The sequence below is a fragment of the Nothobranchius furzeri genome, chromosome 16 (genome assembly GCF_043380555.1).
Source record: "Nothobranchius furzeri strain GRZ-AD chromosome 16, NfurGRZ-RIMD1, whole genome shotgun sequence".
Lineage (NCBI taxonomy): Eukaryota > Metazoa > Chordata > Actinopteri > Cyprinodontiformes > Nothobranchiidae > Nothobranchius > Nothobranchius furzeri.
In genome coordinates this window covers 45,403,145-45,427,217 of record NC_091756.1, presented here as the reverse complement: position 1 = coordinate 45,427,217, position 24,073 = coordinate 45,403,145, and the positions used below count along the sequence as shown (strand labels likewise).

Below are 24,073 nucleotides of genomic sequence, written 5' to 3'. Positions count from 1 at the left end.
TGACTTGGTAAACACAACACATTTGAAGCAAATTGCAGCAATGATTCAACAGCTTCTCTTGTTGCAGTTTAAAAAAACAAAAACATCTTGGCTAGTATCGACCCTGATTTAGTCACACTTGGTCACAAATGCTTCACAAAGTTATCTCATGTCCTCCAGTTTCTGACAGCAAGAGTTTAAGTCATCATGTGAGTTAACCATTTGGGCCCTGTGGCGGGGCACTGGGTGCGGGATGAGCATCCCTGGTAAAGCCTTTTCTGGGATTCTGGGGAGGAGGGTCCGGCAGATTGTCGAACCTCGGATTCAGGAGGAGCAATGTGGTTTTCGTTCCCGGTTGTGGAACACTGGACCATATCTACAACCTTAGAGTGGTCCTGGAGGGTGCGTAGGAGTTTGCCCAACCAATCAACATGTGTTTTGTAAATTTGGAGACGGTGTTCGACAGCATCCCTTGTAGGGCCCTTTGCGGGTCACTTTGGGAGTATGGGGTACCAGGCCCTCTTATACGGGCTGTTAGGTCCCTGTATGATCGGTGCCAGAACTTGGTCACATTGCTGGCAGTAAGTTGGGCTCATTTCCAGTGAGAATTGGACTCTGACAAGACTGCCCTTTGTAACAGATTCTGTACATAACTTTTATGGACAGGATTTCTAGGTTAGGGGATCCAAGGTGTTGAAGGGATCCATTTTGGTGGATCAGGTCTCTGCTTTCTGCAGATGATGTAGTCCTGTTGGCCTCATCAGAATGTGATCTTCAGCTTTCACTGGAGCAGTTCGCAGATGAGTGTTAATCAGACCCTCTAAATCCAAGACCATGGTCTTGAGTCAGATTGGGGTAGAATGGGTCTTGTTTATGAGTGAGGGAAAGATGGGACTAGACAGGTGGATTGATGCTGCGTCTGCAGTAACGCAAGCATTGTACCAATCTGTCGTGATGACGAGAGAGCTGAACCGGAAGGCAAAGCTCTGGATTTACCGGTTGATCTACGTGATCAAGTTGCCACTCTATAAAAACTACATAACCTTGGCTACAAGACCATATAATCCTTTTTCACATGCTGCAAAACAAGTCTCTCTTTACACGTACATCACCACTGTGTGAAAGTATTTGCAAAATTTCTGTCTCAGGACAGAACTGCCAGACATTTCATTGTACACCCATTCAACCCACCATTTTGAAGCTAAGACCCTGATAATTTTATACGTGCCTCATAACATTCTACACCTAAGTTTCACAGTAGAGCTATAAAAAAGTGTCTTTCCTTTGAGGTTTTGCCTTGAAAAGTTTGTTTTATCCAGACTTTCTCATCATTCACTGCTAGCTCTACCTCTTTTGTCAAACTGAAAAATGTTTAGTCAGAAAACAGACATTCTGACCAAAACCAGGGGTATAGAACTAAACCATCCCTGATGGCTGGCCAAGTTCCTCGTTTGTGCATGTTTGTGGTTTGATGACCATCATTGGCTGACAATATTGTCAATCTTATTTTGGTGAGTAAAGCTTCATTCTGTTGGCCCTAACAATCCAAAAAAGGTGTCAGTCATCAAACCGACCATTCAATCATGGCTATAGAAGGCTACGTCATGAAGCTTCTGGAATACCTCCAGATTCAGGAATAAAATAAAAAAATTCCAAGAAAAGATTTAAAAAATTGTTGAATTTGAGCATGTTTGAAAATATTATCTTTTTTTTTTTTACAATGTTCTATGTCCATTAACAATTAATCAGTGACAAATATACTAATATTTACACATCTCAACAAACCCCACAAGAGTTCCCTTAAAAATCTGACAATCTGCAGCAGTTTTGCTTGAAAACTTATTTCCCCTTTTTTCAAGGACAAATAAATAACTCATCAGAATCAGAAAGCAGGTTTTCTGTGTAGTTTTTGTAGAAACTCTGATTGCATTCAAGTAAAAACAAAAGATGCTTTATAGGAGGTCATATTCAATTATGATCAATACTAACTAAGCAACATTTCTGTTAGTAGAGACAAAATAAAAACAGGTGCATCTTAAAGTGCTGAGAGTTCTCACTCAGGCACCTTTAGACGTCTGACCTTAGGGGATTAATTCACAATGAACAGCCCTATCACGACTGAAGGAAATAGGAATGCTCTTGGTGGTGCTTCTGATGTGACATTCCACCTTTGATCTTTCACTGAAGGCTGCCTTTTGGTCTTTGGGTCATACCCTTACCTAGCTTTTGTCAAAAGTGATGATCCTTTACAAGAAAGTTTAGTCAGTCTGACTTTGAAGTTTACTTATTGCACAGTTTTCAAGTTCATGGGAAAATCAGCGCGCTGCAGCTTGAGGTCAAAGCTGGAGCACCGGGAGAGATCTATAGCGGCTTTGAAGGTTTTGGTTTTACGACATATAGAACATGAACTCAGTAAAGGCATCGTCCACATCTGTCTTTTTCCTTATCTTATCTTACAGACTAACATTAATTCTTCCATAATTTTTAACCCTGCCCAATTTTCTAGAAAAGTGTCATTTATGGACTAAACACTCAAAACAATCCTACCTCTCCAGTTGATTTCTTAGACCATGATGATGTCACTCCAGGCCTTTTGCATGATCTCACTCTTCACAAGAATATAATGTTGAGATCGTAACTAGGGATGCAAATTCAACTAAAAGCAAGTAAGGCACCATGTCAGGATTTCTTTTAAATACCAAATGTAGAATTTAGATTTTGCAAAAGATTTCGTCATACTAGTGGAACGTTTTTATCAGATTGTGTTAGCTTGTGACAGCATGAAGCTCAGCGTGGAGCTTAGGGCAAACAGGAGGGACAATCATGTTGACTCACCACAGACGATGTAAATCATTTGAAATCCCCACCAGCAATGCACTGTTTTAAATAAAACCTTCATGTATCAGTGAATATTGACTTTCAACTGAGTGGAGTTCTTGGTTCTAATCTCAAGCTGTCCCATTAGGAGAACTTATATAGAAGATTAGAACTGAGTTGATGGAGAACGCCTGAGCTGTCGCAACATCCACTGGTTAGGTAGATAGTAACCCTAACCCTTACCCAGTATTGACTTATGTGTATTAGTGTAATTAAGTTCAGTTAATTCTGAAACAACCACTGTCTGTAAATAAGAAACACATAGCTTCACCTTCAGGCGATACCAAATTAAATGCTCTGAGGTGAAGAACAACACCTTTCTTTGCGTCTTATTTTTCAAACTGGAGATTATTTTATATTTTCCTATTTTTTCTGTTAATTATCTTGCAAATTAGGCTGAATTGAAAAACACATCTGTCAGGATCTGCTCCTTCCTCTGGACAACGTTATCTCCTTTAACTACTGTTTAAATCTGTTCTCACCGTCGCCCAGAAACTGAAGCAATGCCAGGTCAATAGGTCGTTTCCAGCGGGAGTCTTTCTCCAGAGCAATCCCATACCCGGTGGTGGCAAACACCTTCCCACTGCCAATTGTCACCAGTTTGCACCCTTCATCCTTCCCGGCCATGTAGTTCAAGACAGCAGCATCATAGATGAAGGCATCCAGCTTCCTGTACAAACATATAACATCCTCATTATTTGTTTCTAAAATGTATTCCTCTTCTGTTGTAGCGGTTTTAAAATCATTTCAACATTTTCAATTGTTGTCTTTCTTTAAATCAGGTTAACTCATCTGACAAAGTGGCAATAAAAGTTAAATTCATGTGAGGAAATTTTTATGTAAGGTAATATTTAATATTTTATGCAGCAACTTTGAGAAGCTGCTGAGGTAGTCAAACTACTTTGCAGCAGTTTTTGTTTTGGCCGTGGAACTGTGGACCAAATCTTTACGCTTGCTAGGGTGATGGAGGGGTCATGGGAGTTTGCCCAACCAATCTACTTGTGTCTTGTGGATTTGGAGAAGGCTTATGACCGTGTCCCCAGAGGCACCCTGTGGAGGGCACTCCAGGAGTTGCTATGGGTCATTCAGTCCCTGTACCAGAGGAGTGTGAGTTTGGTCCACATAGCCGGCTGTAAGTCGGACCTGCTCCCAGTGAGGATTGGACTCCGCCAGGGCTGCACTTAGTCATCGGTCCTGTTCATAACACTTATGGACAGGATTTCTGGGCACAGCCGTGGTGTTGAGGGTGTGGAGTTTGGTGGCAGGAGAATCTCATCTCTGCTTTATGTGGATGATGTGGTCCTCCTAGCTTCATCAGGCTCTGACCTACAGCTCTTACTGGAGAGGTTTGCAGCCAAGTGTGAAGTGGCTGGGATGAGGATCAGCACTTCCAAGTCTGAGACCATGGTTCTCGACTGGAAAACTGCGGCTTGCCAACTCCAGGTCGGAGGAGAGGTCCTTCCTCATGTGGAGGAGTTAAAGTATCTCGGGCTCTTGTTCAATTCAAAGATACTTTATTAATCCCAGAGGGGAATTAGAGTTAATTCCAGAGGGCAATTAGAGGTTAATCCCAGAGGGAAATTAGAACGAGGGAAGGAGGGAGATCGACAGGCAGATTGGGGCAGCGTCTGCTTTGATGCGGACGCTGAACCGTTCTGTTGTGGTGAAGAAGGAACTGAGCCAGAATGCAAGGCTCTCGATTTACCAGTCGATCTAGCGCCCAGTCCTCACCTATGGTCATGAGCTTTGGGTAATGACCAAAAGAACAAGATCGTCGATACAAGTGGCCTAAATGAGTTTTCTCCGCCAAATGGCTGGGTCAGCCTTAGGGATAGGATGCGGAGCTCGGACATTTGGGAGAGACTTGGATTAGAGCCGCTGCTCCTCCATATCAAGAAGAGTCAGTTGAGGTGGTTTGGGCATCTTGTTCGGATGCCTCCTGGACACCTCCCAAGGGAGGTGTTTCGGGCATGATCTGCTGGCAGGAGGCCCCCTGGTCGACCCAAGACTCGTTGGAGAAAGTACATCTCTGAACTGGCCCAGGAATGCCTTGGGGGCCTACCGGAGGAGCTGGTGGAGGTGGCCGGGGAGAGGATTGTCTGGAACTCCCTAGTTGGGATGCTACCCCCGCGACCCGGACCCAGATAGGTGGAAGAAGACGAGACATTTTATTCAAACACTTCCATTTTTCAAATAATTTTTTGGGTATTTTAATTTTTCATACTCAAATAGCACTGTCCCCTCACATCAAGTAGACTTCAGGTTCAAACTCAGATTAAGGCCTCTCTGAGCTGGCATGTTGTAGGTTTTCTCTGGGTGCTTTGGTTTTCTCTCACTGGCCAAAAACTTGCATGTTAAATTAACTGAAGACACACTAAATTGTTACTCAGGCCCGGTGTTTTATATAGTGAGTGAGTGAGTGAGTGAGTGAGTGAGTGAGTGAGTGAGTGAGTGAGTGAGTGAGTAGCGAAAAAGGGAAAAAGTAACAGTGCACGTAGGAGACAAGAATTAAAAATAAAAATAAATTAAAGAGATAAATAAAACTGATTTTAATGTATAAAACAGGTGTGTGGTTGAGTTTTCAGTTTTACTTAAAATTTTTTTTTTTGTCCAACTTTAGAGACGTTCTATAAAGTTTATGAATGTGATGTCATCACATGATGGAGCGCTGAGAGAAAAATGGCAGCTGACCTGTCGAAACACAATGCAACTTCTGCAGTTTTGGAGTATTTTGGTTTGGAAGCAAACTTAAAAGGAGAGCCGGTAAACACTGATGAGGTAATTTGTGCTAACAAAAGATGACCGCGAAAGACCCGTAGCTAAAATTGCAGACTCATGTCTGGAGCCTATTAAACAACAACACACTTTTCTGGTGAAAACAAGCTGCCAGCCATCCGCAGATGTCACGATTAGAACCAAAGTACCCGTATGTCTGTGCCACCAGCTCATTGAAGTAGGTTTTCAGCAGTCAGAGGTTGAAGCTGGTAAAGGTAAACATTCATGTCTTTTCAGGTGAAAAATCTTTTCATAAGCTGCGTTTTTAAAAGTTGTTAATACAATGTGTGTTATGTTGTTATTTTTATAGTTAAAGTGTTTGTTATTCAGTTTCTGAACAGTGAAGGTTCAAACAAACAATTTGGTAACTCAACTTGAGGCTTACATCATCATTTTTAATACCATACACCTTGGTGACAGTATCACATTTGGATACCGCCCAAGCCTAATCAGGATGGCTGAAATTAAAGTTTTCTAAGTGATGGTTTGGCATCCCAGACAGCTCTCAGCTCTCTAACATTAGAGTTGTATTCCTTAACCCAAAAATGAAATTAAAATATTATTTTGCATATGCATGGTATAGTCCAGAAAGCCTCTTCAAAGAAATCTAAATGTAATACTTATCAAGATGAAATGTTTGACAGCTCATTTCATTGTAAATAAAGCCACACGAGACATGTCTGTATCTAAAAATACACCCATCACTGTGGCCTGACTCTAAAATAGCATCAAAGCTTTGCTGCGTCACCACATTATCATCATGTCCATGTCATCCTACAGCTGACGTGGTACATAAAAGGAAGGGAGGGAAGGAAGTTAAATTTATCTTCCTGGTTCGATTTATGCAACACACTTAAATGAGAACAAATTGTTACCCGTTTTTCAGACTCTCCAAGGCTTCTTCCACCCCCTTCTGATTGTATTTCATCATGTGTGTGTGCATGTCAGGATAGTTGCTGCGGATGTTCCTCTCCGTGCTCCCATTTGGGACTGTCCCGAAGCGAAAAGGAGGGTAATGCTCCTGTGGTTTCTGGAACTGCAGACAGGAGATGAAAGGAGGAGGTGGGGAGGAAGAAGATCAGAGAAATAAAGACAACATAGGAAAATTAAAATACCTATAAACTAAAGTAAAAATAATACTTTACATTATTTCAAAATAAAAAATTACAATAGAGCAAATCAGAGGACTAAATGAGAAAATAAGGGGAAAAGAGACAGAAAATATGGAAAAATAAAAAGTGGGGTGTGAAGAAACTGGAAAATATTTATGGTAGAAGACACAAATAAAAGGTGAACAAATGAAAACAATATGAGGATAGAGTAAGTAAGGGAAGGTAATATCCTGGGAAAGAAAACCAGGATGGAACAAACAGAACATGACAGGAGAAAGAGACGGTCAAAAAGAAAAAAAGATGAAAGTAAATTTGATAAAGGTTGCCATGAGTTCAAATGAAGTCAACAGTGGTGTGAAGAAATATAGTGAGATTAGAAATAAAAGCAAACACAAACAAAAGACCAAAGAACCAAATGAAATAACAACCAGTCTGTTAAATAAAACTGAACTGAGCAGCTAAACTCAAAGCTGAATAAATGAGCTGTGAAACAAATTTATATCAACTGGTTTTATCTCACATAGAAAATCTGGTTCAATCTGAATCTCATGTTACACAGAAATCTACTCGGTTAGACTGTAGACATGAGGACCTCTTCATCATATGGTTCTCTTCTTTGGAGCTGAGCTAAATGAATGCTCTACTTACTATGTCAATTTCTGCTCATGTGTTGACATGAGCAGAAATTGGGAACAACAAATAAAAAATAAACCAAAACAAAACCTGAAAGATGCACTAATTTTGGGATCATGTTTTGAAACCGCTTCCTGTGCAGTTCTGACCAGGTGCCAGTTTTATCTGATTTTTCTCCAGGAACTATCATTTTAAAAATGCATTGATATCTTAAATATTTTAATCTTATTTACACTAGCTAAAAGGTCTTCATGGAAGAACTGTTTTTGCTAGTGTAAATTAGAGCTATATGGTTTCAAGAATCCCCACCAAAACAAATAAATTAATTAAAAAACAATAAAAAAGAGTTTTGAGTTTCAGGTCAGCCTAACTATCTGGTCAGTGGCTGTTTCCAGAGGCTGAACTGCTACTCTTAAAGTCATCAGTAGTCCTGGTGACATTCTGTTTTAGATGGACACAGTTGGACTCGCATCTGAATAACTTCAGAACTCCTCACTAGAGGGGACCCCAGTGGGCCACGTGAGTCCTGCGGGATTCCCATGAAATTGTAGTAAACGTTATTATAATCTTGTTACTGGGGCAAAATAGGAAAAATAGTCAGGAGTGGGCAAAAAAAATATATAGTTAGATGTCTCGTTTTGATTAATGCTTTGTTTTAACTTATTTAGTTCTGTCTGACATTTGATAATGATAAATGGCCCACACTTGTATAGCGCCTCTCAGAGTTAGCACTGACAGAGGTGAGGCTGCCAAGCACAGGCGCCACCGGCCCCTCCGACCACCACCAGCAGGCAAGGTGGGTTAAGTGTCTTGCCCAAGGACACAACAGCAGAATTCTCTGTCCAGAGCCGGGATTGAACCTGCAACCTTCCGATTACTGGACAACCCGCTCAACCTGTTGAGCTACTGCTGCCCCCATTTCTGACTATAGTGGCGGAGTTATCCTGACCAGTGCGAGCCCGCCACTTTTAACAATAGGGACAGAAACAAAAATGAGTTAGAGGAGCTAATTTAGGGGGAAATGTTTGCATCACCACGAAAACGCTGTCAGTGAATTCAGAAGTTTGACGGTTTCCTGGGAGTTGTCAGTGACAGAGTGGAAACACCTCACGTCTTCGTGATTGTTTTTTGGTTTTGTTTTGTTTGGAATCACCTTAAAAACACCTGCTGGGACTGGGAGGGAGAGGGAATTATTTTATTGGGATTGGGAGGGCAGGTAATTTTATTTTTCCTTGCTTTTTGGGATTCAGACAAGAGGATATTTTTTTATGGTTTGGGAAAGCAAAGAAAATCTGCTCCTGAAGTAACTCTCCAGTACTCACATTAGATCGGAACACCCTTCAGTTTTTCCTCATACATGGAGTTTATCTCAAAAAAAGGAAGCAATTATTCATGCCTGCCAGGTTTAACTATTTGTTTAGGTGTGTTTCAGCAAGACAGGCGCTTTAAAGATTAAGATGATGTGGTTTGGATACATTTTAATGCACAATTTTAATTAAATATTTCATTCAGACTCGTGGTGAACGTGCATTTGTTCACACAGCTCCGCAGCTTTGGAACAGCCTGCACTCTCGGTTTGTTCGGCCACATCTATTGATCTGCTTACATCTGGTCTCAGAACTCACTACTTCACCATTACAGTGGGGCAAAAAAGTATTTAGTCAGCCACCGATTGTGCAAGTTCTCCCACTTAAAATGATGACAGAGGTCAGTAATTTACAACATAGGAACACTTCAACTGTGAGAGACAGAATGTGAAAAAGAAATCCATGAATTCACATGGTAGGATTTTTAAAGAATTTATTTGTAAATCAGGGTGGAAAATAAGTATTTGGTCACTTCAAACAGGGAAAATCTCTGGTTCTCACAGACCTGTAACGTCTTCTTTAAGAAGCTTTTCTGTCCTCCACTCGTTACCTGTATTAATGGCACCTGTTTGAACTCATTATCTGTATAAAAGACACCTGTCCACAGCCTCAAACAGTCAGACTCCAAACTCCACTATGGCCAAGACCAAAGAGCTTTCGAAGGACACCAGGAAAAGAATTGTTGACCTGCACCAGACTGGGAAGAGTGAATCTACAATAGGCAAGCAGCTTGGTGTGAAAAAAATCAACTGTGGGAGCAATTATCAGAAAATGGAAGACATACAAGACCACTGATAATCTCCCTCGAGCTGGGGCTCCACGCAAGATCTCATCCCGTGGGGTCAAAATGATCATGAGAACAGTGAGCAAGAATCCCAGGACCACACGGGGGGACCTGGTGAATGACCTGCAGAGAGCTGGGACCACAGTAACAAAGGCAACCATCAGTAACACACTACAACGGCAGGGAATCAAATCCTGCAGTGCCAGACGTGTTCCGCTGCTGAAGCCAGTGCATGTTCTGGCCCGTCTGAAGTTTGCCAGAGAGCACATGGATGATACAGCAGAGGATTGGGAGAATGTCATGTGGTCAGATGAAACCAAAGTAGAACTTTTTGGTATAAACTCAACTCATCGTGGTTGGAGGAAAAAGAATACCGAGTTGCATCCCAAGAACACCATACCTACTGTGAAGCATGGGGTGGGAATATCATGCTTTGGGGCTGTTTTTCTGCTAAGAGGACAAGACGACTGATCCGTGTTAAGGACAGAATGAATGGGGCCATGTATCATGAGATTCTGAGCCAAAACCTCCTTCCATCAGCGAGAGCTTGGAAGATGAAACGTGGCTGGGTCTTCCAACACGACAATGATCCCAAACACACTGCCCGGGCAACAAAGGAGTGGCTCCGTAAGAAGCATTTGAAAGTCCTGGAGTGGCCTAGCCAGTCTCCAGACCTCAACCTCATAGAAAATCTGTGGAGGGAATTGAAAGTCTGTGTTGCTCGGCGACAGCCCCAAAACACCACTGCTCTCGAGAAGATCTGCATGGAGGAATGGGCCAAAATACCAGCTACTGTGTGTGCAAACCTGGTAAAGACCTATAGTAATCGTTTGACCTCTGTCATTGCCAAAAAAGGTTATGTTACAAAGTATTGAGTTGAATTTTTGTTATTGACCAAATACTTATTTTCCACCCTGATTTACAAATAAATTCTTTAAAAATCCTACCATGTGAATTCATGGATTTTTTTTTTTCAGATTCAATCTCTCACAGTTGCAGTGTACCTATGATGAAAATTACTGACCTCTGTCATCATTTTAAGTGGGAGAACTTGCAAAATCGGTGGCTGACTAAATACTTTTTTGCCCCACTGTACTTTTGCTACTTCATCCCATGGACTGGACTGTAGCTGGCGTGAATGTTTGCACGTTTTATCGTTTAGTACTTTGTTCTCTCTTTTTAAATTTTTTTTAGCATTTTTTAGTTGATTTTACTAAAGTTTGTAGCCATTACCAGATATTTCCCGTGTGTCGTTTTACTCCATTCTTTTTCTATGTCTTGATTCAACTATTTTGTCTTGTTTCCTTTTACTGTTTGTCAAGCACTTTGATCAGCTGTTGTTAAATGTGCTATATAAATAAATCTGGATTGAATTTGGTGAAAAAGATGGGATCTCAAAATTAAATATTTCTTTAAAAATCTTTGTTGTGTGTTAATTCTGTTTGAATTGTTGTAGGCTAATTTTATGCTTTGGGACTTAATTTTTCAACACAATGTTAATATAACATACAACTGTAGCCCTGGACTAAATCAACCAACTTCTCTCTGAATGCACTGGTTACTCGGCACAAAAAAGTGAAAAAGTTTGAGTGTTTGCGAACACATTTGAGTGATGAGGAAAGCACGGTCTCCTCTGTGACTTTACCACTTTTTTAAATAGTTTGACATTTTGCGATCCTGTTCTAACAGTGCGAGCGAGGCGAGGAACGGAGACCACACAGGGGGCAATATTGATGGACGGACCCAAAATACTGACAGAACAAGTTAAGACTCAGACACCATCTGTATTGACAGACGGCAGTAATCGATTAGTCATTCACACCACAGTGCTCCCCGCTGATAGGGAAAGGACAGAGGCATTCACAGCAAAATCCTTTTACATCTCAGAGGTTTTCTTTGAATCCTTTGGCTCTCTTGTGGTCATGGTCTGTTACTCACTGCAATGTGAAGAACATTCAAAAGAGAGATAATGATTTGGCAACAGACAGAAGTAAATGTGAAGACATTATTTGCTAAATGAAACAACACAAAAGCATTTTCTAATCCACCACTTGGAGGTTCCCATTGAACTCTTGTTCATTACGTCTCTTACCTTTTTGTCGGAAAGGCCGGAGACTGTGTCGATGTATTGTTCCTGGATCATGAAAGCAGCCAGGTTGGCAGTGTAAGAAGCCAGGAAGATGACAGCAAAGAAGGCCCAGACCAGTACCATGATCTTACTAGTGGTTCCTTTGGGGTTTTCAATTGGGACAGAGTTGTTGAAGACGATGCCCCACAGCAGCCACACTGATTTCCCTATCGTGAATGTCGGACCACCAGGAGCTGAGAAATGAAGAGCAGAGAGTCTGAGTTTGCATAATGAAGTCCTAATTTAAATGCCAAGACCTCCACAAGGCAGAGTAAAGAGAAAAACCAAAGAAAGAAAAAAACGGAGTCTTTCTTTTTGATTTAAAGAATAAAAATAGTTTCTACCAGCCTGAAACTAAAACAAATCGGATTGGCTTGTGGTGCTGAAACCATTTTAATAGTCAACAGACTTCCACTTCATCCTTTCTCAGTCACTTATTGAGTCACATGTTACAGATTCAGGCAGGAAACTCGGACATCTCACCAGCAACACTCCACCCAAGACATTCCCGGTCCAGAGTCTAGTCCACATCTATGGACAAGTTCTGGGTCTGCTCTGGAGTCTCCTCTCAGGGGATGTTTCCAAAAACCCTCTAAGGAGAGGTGACTGGGAGGCAAACTATCTAAACAGCCAGACCACCTCAGTTGACATCTTTAGATGCATAAGAGCAAAGGCGGTTGTCTGAGCTCGCCCAGGATATTGATGCCCGTTGGGGCTGGCCATTGAATCTGGGATCTTGTCCTTTTGTTAATCATTAACAAGTGATGATCATAGATGAGGGACAGGTGACAAACTAGAGTAACACTAATCACTGCAATCTTCTGATCTATCTCATATTCCATCCTACCATCACTAGTGTACAAGAAACCAAAGCTTCTTTTAGAAGAAACACTGTGGTGGCCATTATTTTGAAAGCAAAGTAGCGGCATGGCAATGCGGGAATATTGTGTGCTGCCGTGCTTGCCAGTAATATTACTGAAGTGGCAGACTACTGAATGAAGCTCAAAGCTTGGTGCAACAGAGGGTGATGTTGTGATGTGAGCCAAGTCTCAGCCAGAGTTGTGCCATAAAGCGACGGTCTGCCAAAAACTCATTAAACACAGTGGGAGTCATTTTCAAGGCAGATATTATCCTTAAGCTGGGTGATAAGTGGCCTGTATTTGTATAGCACCTTCTACAACCCACCAAAGTGCTTCACAACACAGTCATTCACTCATTCACGCACACATTCACATGCTGATGATGATGAGCTACAATGTAGCCAAAGCTGCCCGCCACACTGACGGTAGTGAGGCTGCTGAGCACTGGCGCCACCGGTCCCTCTGATCACCACCAGCAAGCAAAGTGGGCTAACCCTTGTATTGTGTTTAGAAAGCTGTTTACACCTGTGATGTTAGCGGGTCCATTTGGACCCATGATTTTAAACGCTTTAAAATGCTTAAAAATCACCAGTTTTCTTCAAATGTTGTTTTTCAGCTAATAGCTGGCTTATTATGTATTCATATAAATGAAACCAGTGTGAATTGTTTTTTTGTTGGCTCCACAGACACAGTATTTTAAAATATACCACTCGTTTTTGATTGCAAAAACTGTTTAAATTCACTAAATATATTTATTTTTCTTATAGAATGAGTACTAATAAGCTATAAATGCGTGATAAACTAATTTTAGAGTACACCTACCCAAAAAAAATTTATAATTTTTTTTTACTATTTAAAATTATTAACAACAGTGACTTCTTTGGTGTTTCGGGTCAAAACGGACCGGCATAGATAAATGGTAGGATAAAGACAAGAAGTCAAAATTTTTTTTCCATAAAACCAACTTTTGTTTAACCAGACCAATTAACCAAACAATTTAACCATAAAATGAACAATGATAAACAACACTGTGTGTGTGGTTGTGTGCGTGCACATGCACCTGCATTGACCATAAACAGAACATTTAAAAGAATATGGTGTTAGTGCAGGTATGTCATTCTGAATTAACCATAATCTAAACAATGGACACAATGAAAACAAACCCTAATGTGTGTGTGTATGTGTGTGTGTGTGTGTGTGTGTGTGTGTGTGTGTGTGTGTGTTGGTGATGTGGGCCATAACTGTGCACATTGGGCCATAGTTGACCTGCCTCCAGGCGTTGCAGATTTGCAATGCTAAAACCTACCTACCTGGTCACTCCACATACGTTTTACATGAGCATTTTTAACTCAGAAGTACCCCTGAAGGACTTACTTGTTCGTCCTTTTATCAAAACTTATTTTGAGCCTGAGAGGGTTAAGTGATGCATACAACCGCCAGTTTTCTCTACCGGGTCATTTTGGACCCGTAGCACCACAGAAGTAACTTTATTTTTTTTTGAGACCTTTGAGAATTTACTCAAATTGTGAAAATTGATTTTTGCTGCATTTAAATAGGTGTGTCTTAGGATTAGATGAAGCCTCATTCCAGGACAAAAAAGGAAAGTGTACTTTTTACACAGTTAAACTTGAAAACGGGTCAATTTTGACCCTAACACAACAGAAGGGTGCCCAAGGACACAACAGTAACCTCAATCAGGATAAAAACAAGTTGCGTCCAAGCTAAATGGAAGTCCGTGACAGCGCAGAGACCACACCCATACATCCTTTATACCGCCACAGTGTAATCTTTTGTGAGACGACCCTTGATTGAGCCACAGGTTTACCACTCATGAATGACTAAAGACTACCTGATGCTGCTTCCATTTTGCAGCAAAGGGGCGCCATTGTTTTATGAAGATATGTGAACTCCTTTGGGAGAAAGACTCATTCCTAACCTGGATGGAGCAGCCCAGCTTGCCCTGCTTTGGTTGTACCCGGAGTAGATAGCCCTTAAAAATTTACCCTGGCACCCTAAAGTCAACAGAGGACACGGATGTAAGCCTTCTTCAGATCTATGAAGTACAAGAGGGCTGAAGAAATGAAATGCACACTTTTTGTTTGGTTGTTGTTTCCCATGAAAAAATATGTGTTCTTGACTGAGTAACCTTTTCACACCCTTGTTCAAATTTTCAAATAACAGAAGAATTTTACTACCTCAGCCCATTTTATTCTACTGTTTTTTTGTTTGTTTTTTTCATGCAGGATTGGAGAGTTCAACCATCATCAATCACACTTCAATTAGTGCAGCCACAAATGCTAATTAAAACAAGAAAATGACCTTTCGGACCTGGAGACGGCCACACTCTGTCAGTGCTACACTCTGGGATTGATTAGCCCTCCCAAAAATCTTGTTTCTTGCCGTTGGAGGACATGCAGGCGGAACAGGATTTTTTCAGGCTTACAGTGAAATACTTTTCAAAAAGAGTAGCTCTGAGCTATTTGGTGGATATTTTTAGCAAAATACATGCAAATAAAACCACTTCATCCATTTAGTAGTTTAATGCTATCAACACATACTCTACGGGATAAATGTGGACTGTGCTGGATTTTATTCCATCTGATTTCATGATGTTGGAGAAATAGATTGCTCTATATCTTTTCTCTAATCCTCAAACAACAGAACTCACCTTTGGCGCTGACCAGGCTGCGGTTGTATCCAACTGGGCTGAAGTACTCAAACACAAACACCGTCACTGCCACCACAGTCAGGCACATCACGAACATCATGACCCAAACAGCAGGACTGTAAGGCTCTAACAAAGAAAAGTCAAAATACAAGCAAACATTTTGTCTCTTTTCTACTTCACAAAGCTAAACTGGAGCTAGAAGTTACAATGTGAGTTTCTAGGATTGCAGAATGGAAAGAATTTACAGATATGAAAAGGAAAGAATGGAAATACACTGTTAAGGATTCTGTGCTAGTTTGTTGTAAGGGGAAAGGGATTTAGGTGTGCGGCGTGTAGAGGGACTTAGTTGTGTGATAAAAGCTTAATTTGAATTTTCCTGAAGTGTCTGCAGAGACATAACTTGACTAAGTAGGCCATCCAGGAAGAAAGTAGTGTTGGTGACAACATGGAAACACATAAACGAACATTGAAGACCTAGTTCTCACCGAGAAAGGCAGATGGGGAGACTGTTCCGTTGCTACGTGCCACCATGACACTGATGCCCGTCTCGACAAATGGCACAGAGAAGTCAATGATTTCTGAGCGCTCCTCGTTGATGGTGAGAGAGCCAATGGCCATGTCGGCACGCCTGTACACAACCTGAGAGACGATGAAGAAAATGGAATCAACTGCACACCGGAAAGCATGAGAAATGTTTTCTGTAATTACTACTTTAGCCTGACTGAACTTGTTTAAAGTGACATAACTTAAAAAATATATATGTTGGCTGAGGCTGGCACAAAGACGTCTAGCATTATCACCCCACTGCAAGCCAGTGCATGCCCTTCCATGAAGATTGCATGTTCCTTGGTTTGCCTTCTTCCTTGCAGAATCAAAAAAAACATGCAGGTGTTTGCAAGTCGTCCCTCATTTCTTAAGATCATGAAGTGTTTCATTATTTTCTTTCAAGGGCAAAACTGCAGACAAAGGGCAATAAAAACTTTCAGATGGTGTGATAAACATTGGACCAGGAACCCTTTATGAACAGCAAAACATGTCTAGGCCTTTCAAAAATAATGTAAGTTAAAAAAAAAGTTTGCACAAATGTTTGTTCGGCATGTGATTCTGAAGTTCTCTTTAGGTCGGCATGCAGGTGCTGTGATGTTTACAGTTTTTCCAGAGTTTTCCCTGCCCAATAACAGCTAAATGAAGCAGGTATGGAAACCAAATCTTTCTTCGAACGGGTAAGATTCTAGAAAATTCTGAACTTGAATAATGGCCGTCTACAGGGAACAATCTTTGTCTCGTCACTGAAGCATGAAGGAGGAGCTGGAAGCTGCATCTCAGATCTGAGGTAGCTTCATAAATGTTGTACACAAACACAATTATTCTGCCACAGTAGCGAGGAGCCCTGGGGTGTAAAAACATGAGCATGAAGGCTGAACATCTGTTCACAATGTTTTATTTTCAGCTGCAGCTGTTTGATACGGTTTGACAGGTACACACACTTCGAACATCACATCCATTCTTTCTGTGTCAGTGAGTCATGTAGCGTTACTGCTGAGTCTTACCTTTACCTTGTAGTGTATCGTTCAGGAGGAGGAGTCAGAAAAAGTGATGTCAAGAGATTTTTGATTATTATTTTTAAATTAGATTTACATAAAGTTAAATTATGAATGCTGATTTTTTCTTTTTTTTTGTGTGGAATAGTTGAAAGGGGGCTACCTCTATCTTATAGTTTGTTTTATTTTGAACATGTTTAATTCTTAGATCGTGGTTAGTCATTTCTGCTAGGTTTGCTTGTGTGTTAACTGTTGTTTCTAAATTGTTTTTTCCTGCAATGTCTGAATAAAGGCTCAACAGAATGTTTAGATTTAGATGCAGTTTTACAGCAGATGTTTGCAACAGACAGGGTGGTGATCAAAGTACATGTCTTCTGGATTATGTAAATATTTAATTTATGTTTATGTTTTAGTTTGGGGGGGCTTTATTTGGGATGTCCAATATTATTGGCCTATCATTCATATTGGCTGATATTTGCATTAAAATGTAATATTGGTATCGGTATTCAGAATTTTAATGACTCAACTTTTGCATCCCATATGTTGAGGGTCTGACCTCATGAGGAAATTACTATGCAGTGATTTTCTCCAAAATGACTGTGCTTAAATTGCTCTGAAAAGCAAATAACCACATCAGCGCCAAGAAACTTCATTTCCCATGATGCTTTGCACACGGAAGCATTGGGATGATGTCACCGCCTAGTACCAGAAACACGTTCTGCGCATGTGCGGGAAGCCGTGGAGCTTTTCCCGCGAACTAAGACCATAAATCTCCAGCAGAGACAAAGAAACCTCGTTCTTTTGCCCAGGATACCTGGCGGTAAGGACACGCTTGTCAACGCTCCGACAACTTGAGCACGCGGAAGCTCTAAGTGCCAAGTTGAGCCACGCAACCGCTGGAAACCACTCTTAACTCCATCGGGACCTGACTGGGAATGAGCGGAGCTCCATTCAGCTCTCAGAGACGCTGTAAGTTGTCAAACTCAGCACAAAAGAAACTTCGTTCTCTTTGTGTCCAGCCGTGGAGAAACACACGTGGAGCCAAACAACGGAGAAAGCATCAAACCGACGGATGACGCTGAAAACTGCGGAGAAAAACGGAGAACCGTCAAATCATAACAGCGGGGACGCCTTGCTGCTTCATCTGGTGATCAGAAAACTCATTTTCTCTCTCCTTTTCTTCTCCCGTTTCCTCTATAGTCCAGAATAAGCAATAAAACCGCGCTATTGCTTAAAAAGTAGCTTCGTGTTTTCCTCTTTCGCTCCCAATTCGTCCTTCGGGTCATTTTGAAAGAATAAACTGCTTATTGATCATCGCTAATATCTTTAGTCGTCAGCTCTGGCCAGGCTGCCGACTCCTTTTAGATTAAATAATTTACAAGTGACCCTTTTGTTGTTGGTTAACTTTTGAAGTGTTTGAGTTAAGTTTTACTGTGATTCTAAGCCACTAAGTGTTCGGGAAAGTAGAAAACTTTACACATCCAGGTCTCCTGTTGAATGCGAGGGGAGGGGAAGAGCCCCCCACACACTCACAGCTCACTCCCCCCCCACCTACTCTGGGGAAACAAAGACCCATTCATCTCACACACACACACACACACTCACTCACACACACCACACAAACACCTTGAACATTATTTTGAATATACATCCTTTTATTATATCACATGGTTATTATTCATTTATGCCACTGTTTATTCATTTGACAAATTGTTAATTAAACGTTATAAAATTCAGATTTTCGTCTCCAATAGCTTTGTTGTGTCGAAGAGAAGTCTCTGCTCCAAGGATTCTACGAACTTCAAGAAAGACTGATAAGAGTTTTGGATTCAATTTTTCCCCGGTTAAAGGGGAATGGTGCCCCGTATATCTAAGAATATCTTAATTAATTAATAAATCAGTAAATATTTACATATTTACAGAATTTATTGAAGAATCCAAAAGTAAGTTGAAGCTTACTAATTGTTCGCTCCTAATAACCCCAACACATACACCTAATATACATCAACTTCTTTAGCTACGTCTCCTCTCTCACAGAATACCAAAATATAGCAGATCTTAGGTAACGTTTTTAAGATATTTTTGTTTATTTGTTACAACTTGTGAAGTAGAGATTTGCACTGGGTAATGCGTGCTGTCCACACAGCACATAGCTATGTGTAGCTATAAGCTAACAAACAACTAAAGCAAACACAAGAATCTTCACCCAAGGCTTGCTTTTCTTATCTAAACGTCTAATAACCATAATTGCAATTTACAGAAAAAGACAAATACACCACTAACTAATACACATATCTTAACATCACCTTTAGGGAGAACGAGATTCAGCTGCTGTTGGAGATAAAATAAATATCTCACTTTTCCTATTACTAATTTAAATTGAAGTAGTTGTCATTTTGCACAGAAGATGTTTAAAATTTAAGCCATCATAAGAGATATGTGATGTTAGTAACCTAAAATGTTTTATTTTTTTATTTTTTATGAAAGGGGTACACAGCAAGAGCCAGACAATATCAGCATATTGGATATCATTTAAAAAAGCCAATATTGTGTAGCTTTATTCCCTATTCTTATTGCTTTTTGCTGCAATAATGTGTTAAATCATTGATAGGTGTTAAGCCACGCCCCCCTTTTCTTGGACTAATTTTTATGAGCCAAAAGGCCAATGCTAATGGGAGTGACTGTAAAAGCTTCACTAGCGTGTGTGAAATGAGAAAGGAAGCAGTAGTGAGTTTTGGTATAAATTAGATGAATTATTACATTTCTCCCCGGTTTTGATGAATGCCTTTGGAGGAAAAACTGAAAATGGAGACATTGGGGGAACAAAGATGGAAGGGTAATCAGATCCAAAAAAAAAAAAAGAATTAGTAAAACTGTAGCTGTTTTGACCAGGTTTCAGAACAGCAGGTGAAGGCTCTGGCTGTGGTGTTTGTTGTATTCACCCAGGAGTCACTTTACTTCCCCTTAATGACAAATAAAATGTTTTGTATCCCAGAAATGTTGGTGCTAGATTATCTAATAGTTTACTATATTTCTGTTCACTCACTCCTGACTGAACTACAGATTTCAGTGATGCAAATATTCACTAATTACAGCAGGATTCCATCTCTTGTTCACGTTGAAACTTGAAAAAGATGAACTCCAGCTGCAGAAGACCACACCATGTGTCCCTCCTGTCAGCTTAAAACAGGAGACTAAAGTTACAATACACACAAGATAACCATTATTAGTCACTAAAATAAAAAAAGCATGTTTTTGTGGCCTATTAAGGCTTTATTTTATCTACAACATTCAGATTAAAGCCAGTTCAGGACTATTTCTGAAAATCCATTCCCAATACTGTCCTGTCCCTTCCGCTTGCTCCCGGTCTGTTTCTGTCACTCCCACATTGTCCCACCCAATTTGCCATCATCACCCGCAGACCCATTTATTTAAAAAAAGCAACAAATAAAATCTTTACAATCAAATACACTTGTATGCAAGTGGTGCTTCAAGTGCTGGTATAATGACTCAGTACCGTCAGAGCATGAAACAGTGACCACCAGTCCAGAACCTCTTTCAGTTAAAAGTCCCATTATTTATCATCACATACTGGTGAAATTACATCTCGGTTTTTGACCCATGCCTGTGGGGAGCGGTAAGCCTGGGAACTATTTGGTGATTTAACCCCCCCCAATCCAACCCCAAGCTGAGTGTCAAGCAGGGAAGCGTGCTTGGATCCCTTTTATAACGACTTTGGTATGACCTTACTGGGATTTGAACCCCGACCTGCCAGCCCCAGTGCAGACACGCTACCTCTAGGCCACTTGGAAGGTATGACCATGAATGGAACTGTGCGATGCTGTCATGTCAATATGGACCAGAGCATCTGAGGAATGTTTCCCACTTTGTTGAATCCATGGCAGGAAGAAGTAAAGCTTTTCAAACAAGATGTCTAGTGTAGTAGCAAGGTGTACCTAATAAAATGGCAGGTGAATATAAAAATATTGTCTGTGATCTAGAAGGTAGTACTTCCCAAATTGTTTTCTTGTCAGTTGTTTGTGAAACAGCTGTTGCAAAATACTGACTCATAGATTTCTCACCTCCCCGATCATCCCGTTCCAAATCCCGTGCACCAACTTGCCGTGTTTCCCGTTGGTGACCAGGTAAAGGTCAAAGGAGAACTTGATGGTTTTAGAGAGCTTCTTGAGGATGTCTATGCAGAAACCCTTGCAGCATAATTTGGTGAAGGAGTCCGAGTGGCCAAAGGGACTATGAGAGGAGCAGAAAAAAACATGCAGTGTTTAAATCTTTGTTACTAACTGTAACTTCAGGCATCAAGGCTGTTGTTTCACACTACGAGCGTTAAGCACTGACAGCTAAAACAATCATCTACAGCAGCTAAGTGAAGGACAGGCACTCGCTGATTCATTAGCTGAGATCAATAACGGTTTGCAAGGTGTGTTTTAGAGAGACTGAGACTGAAAATGACTAAGACGCTCAAAGAAACTTTCACACCGACAGACAAAAGGGAATGGTTGAGCGACCCTGATGGTTTCCATTAAAGCCTGTAGCTTTTGTGGGACACACTCCCTTCCTGCACATGGCCTTGCTGCTTAATGAGGTGTAGAAGAAAACAGAAGGACAGAAATTGTCTCAAGAATAAAAAAAAAAGAGTAATCAGACGAACAATAAGAAAAGGCTCCAGTGACTGGAAATTAGGTTAATAAAATAGAATACAAATAGGCCATGCTGGTCGATAAATGAGCAAAGAATTACACAAAAAGCAAGTCAAGTGAGTTATGAACACTACAGCGGATTGTTTTCAGAATTATTCATTACAGAAAAACAAAAGCGTTTTTTAAAGTGAGTGCTCCTTTCTGGGGAATCTGAGTGTGATAAAGGATAAAGGCAGAATTGTTAATTAATTGCTAGAGGACTTGGCCACCTGTCGTCATTAAACACACTACACCTGTAAATTCACCACGATCCCCCTTAAACTGGGCAGTTTCTCGCCGCCTTTCACACACACACACACACACACACACACACACACACACACACACACACACACACACACACACACACACACACACACACACACACACACACATTTTATCTGGGGAATTCACAGCGTTTCTGTGTGTGGTCCCTATTTAAAAAGACAGAAACTGGTACAGAGGAGGAGAGAAAAAAGCAGCTGGACCAGAGTAAGAGAGGAAAGAGAAAGAAATTCTCAAATGAACGACTGACAGAAAAACAAAAATAAACACATGACAAACCACAAGACGACTTCTGACAGGGCAGCAGCTCAGTTTGGAAGGAAAAGGAGGGCAGGAGTAAAAGAGGGCAAGTAGAGACGATCGAGGAGGAGGTGAAATATAAAATTATACTACTGTGGTCCCACAGGAGCAATAAAAACACGGTAGGGTCAAGACTTTCAACTCTGTGCTACATAAATCCTCACTGCAAATCTCAAGTGATGTTTTTAATAGTGTGTTGAAAATCAGTTTTCAGAGTTTTTATTTATGAAGTCAAAATTTTAAAGGTGCAGTATGTAAGAATGTAGTGAGAATTTTACAGTGAGAAAATCCCAAAAGAGTCTAACGTTTCAGTCATTTGTCAGAAAGCTGCTGCGAGGAGAAGACTGAGCAAGCGCCGGGTGTGGCTGACACACGATTATTCTAGGAGCGACGGCAAGAAAGGAAACGAGGCTGGGCCGAAGCTTCAGAGTAAGAGACACTGACACACTGGTAGGAGTTTTGATGAACGTGATGAAGAGCTGAGGCTCCGTTTACCTGTGGCTCCAATAGGTGAAACAATGACTGCTGATGAGTTCTGGCGGGATGGCTGGACTTCTGTATATACTCCGGTTAGTGACATGAAGGCGGGCATCCGGTGAGTGGAATGATGGGTAATGAAGTTCTAGCAGGTGTGTGTGTGTGTGATTGATGGAGAGCGACATCATTTTGGAAGGAAAGTTAAACATCTATCCAGCTGGCTGTGGGGATTGTCATTTTTTCTCCTTTCAAAATAAAGGAAGGAGGGACGTAACTGTTTATCATCAGTGAGTGTGGGGTTGCCGTGTCTCCTGCGTGCTAATACTACAGCGCCGATGTCTGTAATTTGACAACAACCAGCAAAAAGCTCTGGAGTTGTTTAAAGTGGTTGCAGTAGCCACATTTTACCACAGGATGTCATTTTTACTTCATTTCTACATAATACACCTTTAATATTCTAAGATTTTGAATCACTCCACAACGCCACCCCTTTATTCTGCAATCACTGACTCAAACGTGCATATTTAAACCTTAAACCAACAGCACTGATTTAAACAACCTTGAGCAAAAGCACCAAGTCACCTGTGTGTGTGTGTGTGTGTATGTGTGTGTGTGTATGTATGTGTGATCTCATCCCATTTTTTTGATTTTCTCTTTTTTTTTACCTACATTTGCATTTCACCTAAAATACTTTTAAACTTTAACTTAAGTAAATCCTTTTGGCTATCTGCTTTTAACATTCATGCTCCATTCTGTGTACTCAGGTGCTGCTCAGCCATCCAGTGTTTACACCCAGGACTCTGCAGCTGCCTATGAAGATAATTAGGTCATCAAGTTGGTGGATGACATGGCAGACTCATCCCTGGCAATGACAAATCACTGTACAGGAGGGAGGTCATCAGTGTCGTCTGCTGGTGCAAGGACAACAACTTAGTGCTCAATGCAGACAAGACCAAGAAGATGATCATCAGCTTTTTAAGATCACACCCTGTGCACACGTCCCTCCAGTGGCATGAGCAGAGTGGGTCATCGGGGCATCATGGACCTCCCTGACCTCTGTGCAGGAAGTCTTTCAGAACCAGAGCAGAAGACAAGCTTTGAGCATCATCAGGGACGCCTCACACCTTCAGAATGTTTGAACTGCTGCCCTCAGAGAAAGAATGTGGTAGCATCAGAACAAGGACAAGAAGATACCTGAACAGCTTCATCCCACAAGCTGTGACCTGCTACTGAGGAAACAACAAAACAGACACTCCTATCAACTTTGGAAACCTTCTCTCTATTAAAGCTGTTCTGTGATCATATGTTCTCATCTTTTTCATGGCTGGATTACTTCTGATGGATTGTAAAAAAATAAATCGTTTAGTTTAATAGTACATTATTCCACATGTGTACCACAAAAATAACTAAAGCTGATTTGATTTGATAAGAATAATCAGTAAAGAGCAAAGACATGGAAAGGACTCATAAATAAACCCCATTAAGATTAAGGTACATAGAAACATTCAGCTAGAGCAGGCGTCATGACCTCAGCTCACCTTTAAAGACACCATTCTCCTTGTTTCAAGGTTTTCTCCAGACTTTTGGCAA

At 40.9% G+C, this 24,073-nt stretch overlaps 1 protein-coding gene across 1 annotated transcript in view; it reads right to left on the bottom strand.

The window, feature by feature from the left end:
• LOC107387701 (glutamate receptor ionotropic, NMDA 2C) overlaps positions 1 to 24,073 on the bottom strand; it is a 106,629-nt gene that overhangs the window by 6,857 nt on the left and 75,699 nt on the right. The window contains exons 9-14 of the mRNA XM_015962816.3: positions 20,807 to 20,975; positions 15,669 to 15,822; positions 15,184 to 15,309; positions 11,620 to 11,849; positions 6,507 to 6,667; positions 3,339 to 3,526 (exon numbers count right to left, since the gene is read on the bottom strand). Coding sequence (XP_015818302.3) covers positions 3,339 to 3,526; positions 6,507 to 6,667; positions 11,620 to 11,849; positions 15,184 to 15,309; positions 15,669 to 15,822; positions 20,807 to 20,975 — 1,028 coding nt within the window. The remainder of the gene's footprint in view (positions 1 to 3,338; positions 3,527 to 6,506; positions 6,668 to 11,619; positions 11,850 to 15,183; positions 15,310 to 15,668; positions 15,823 to 20,806; positions 20,976 to 24,073) is intronic.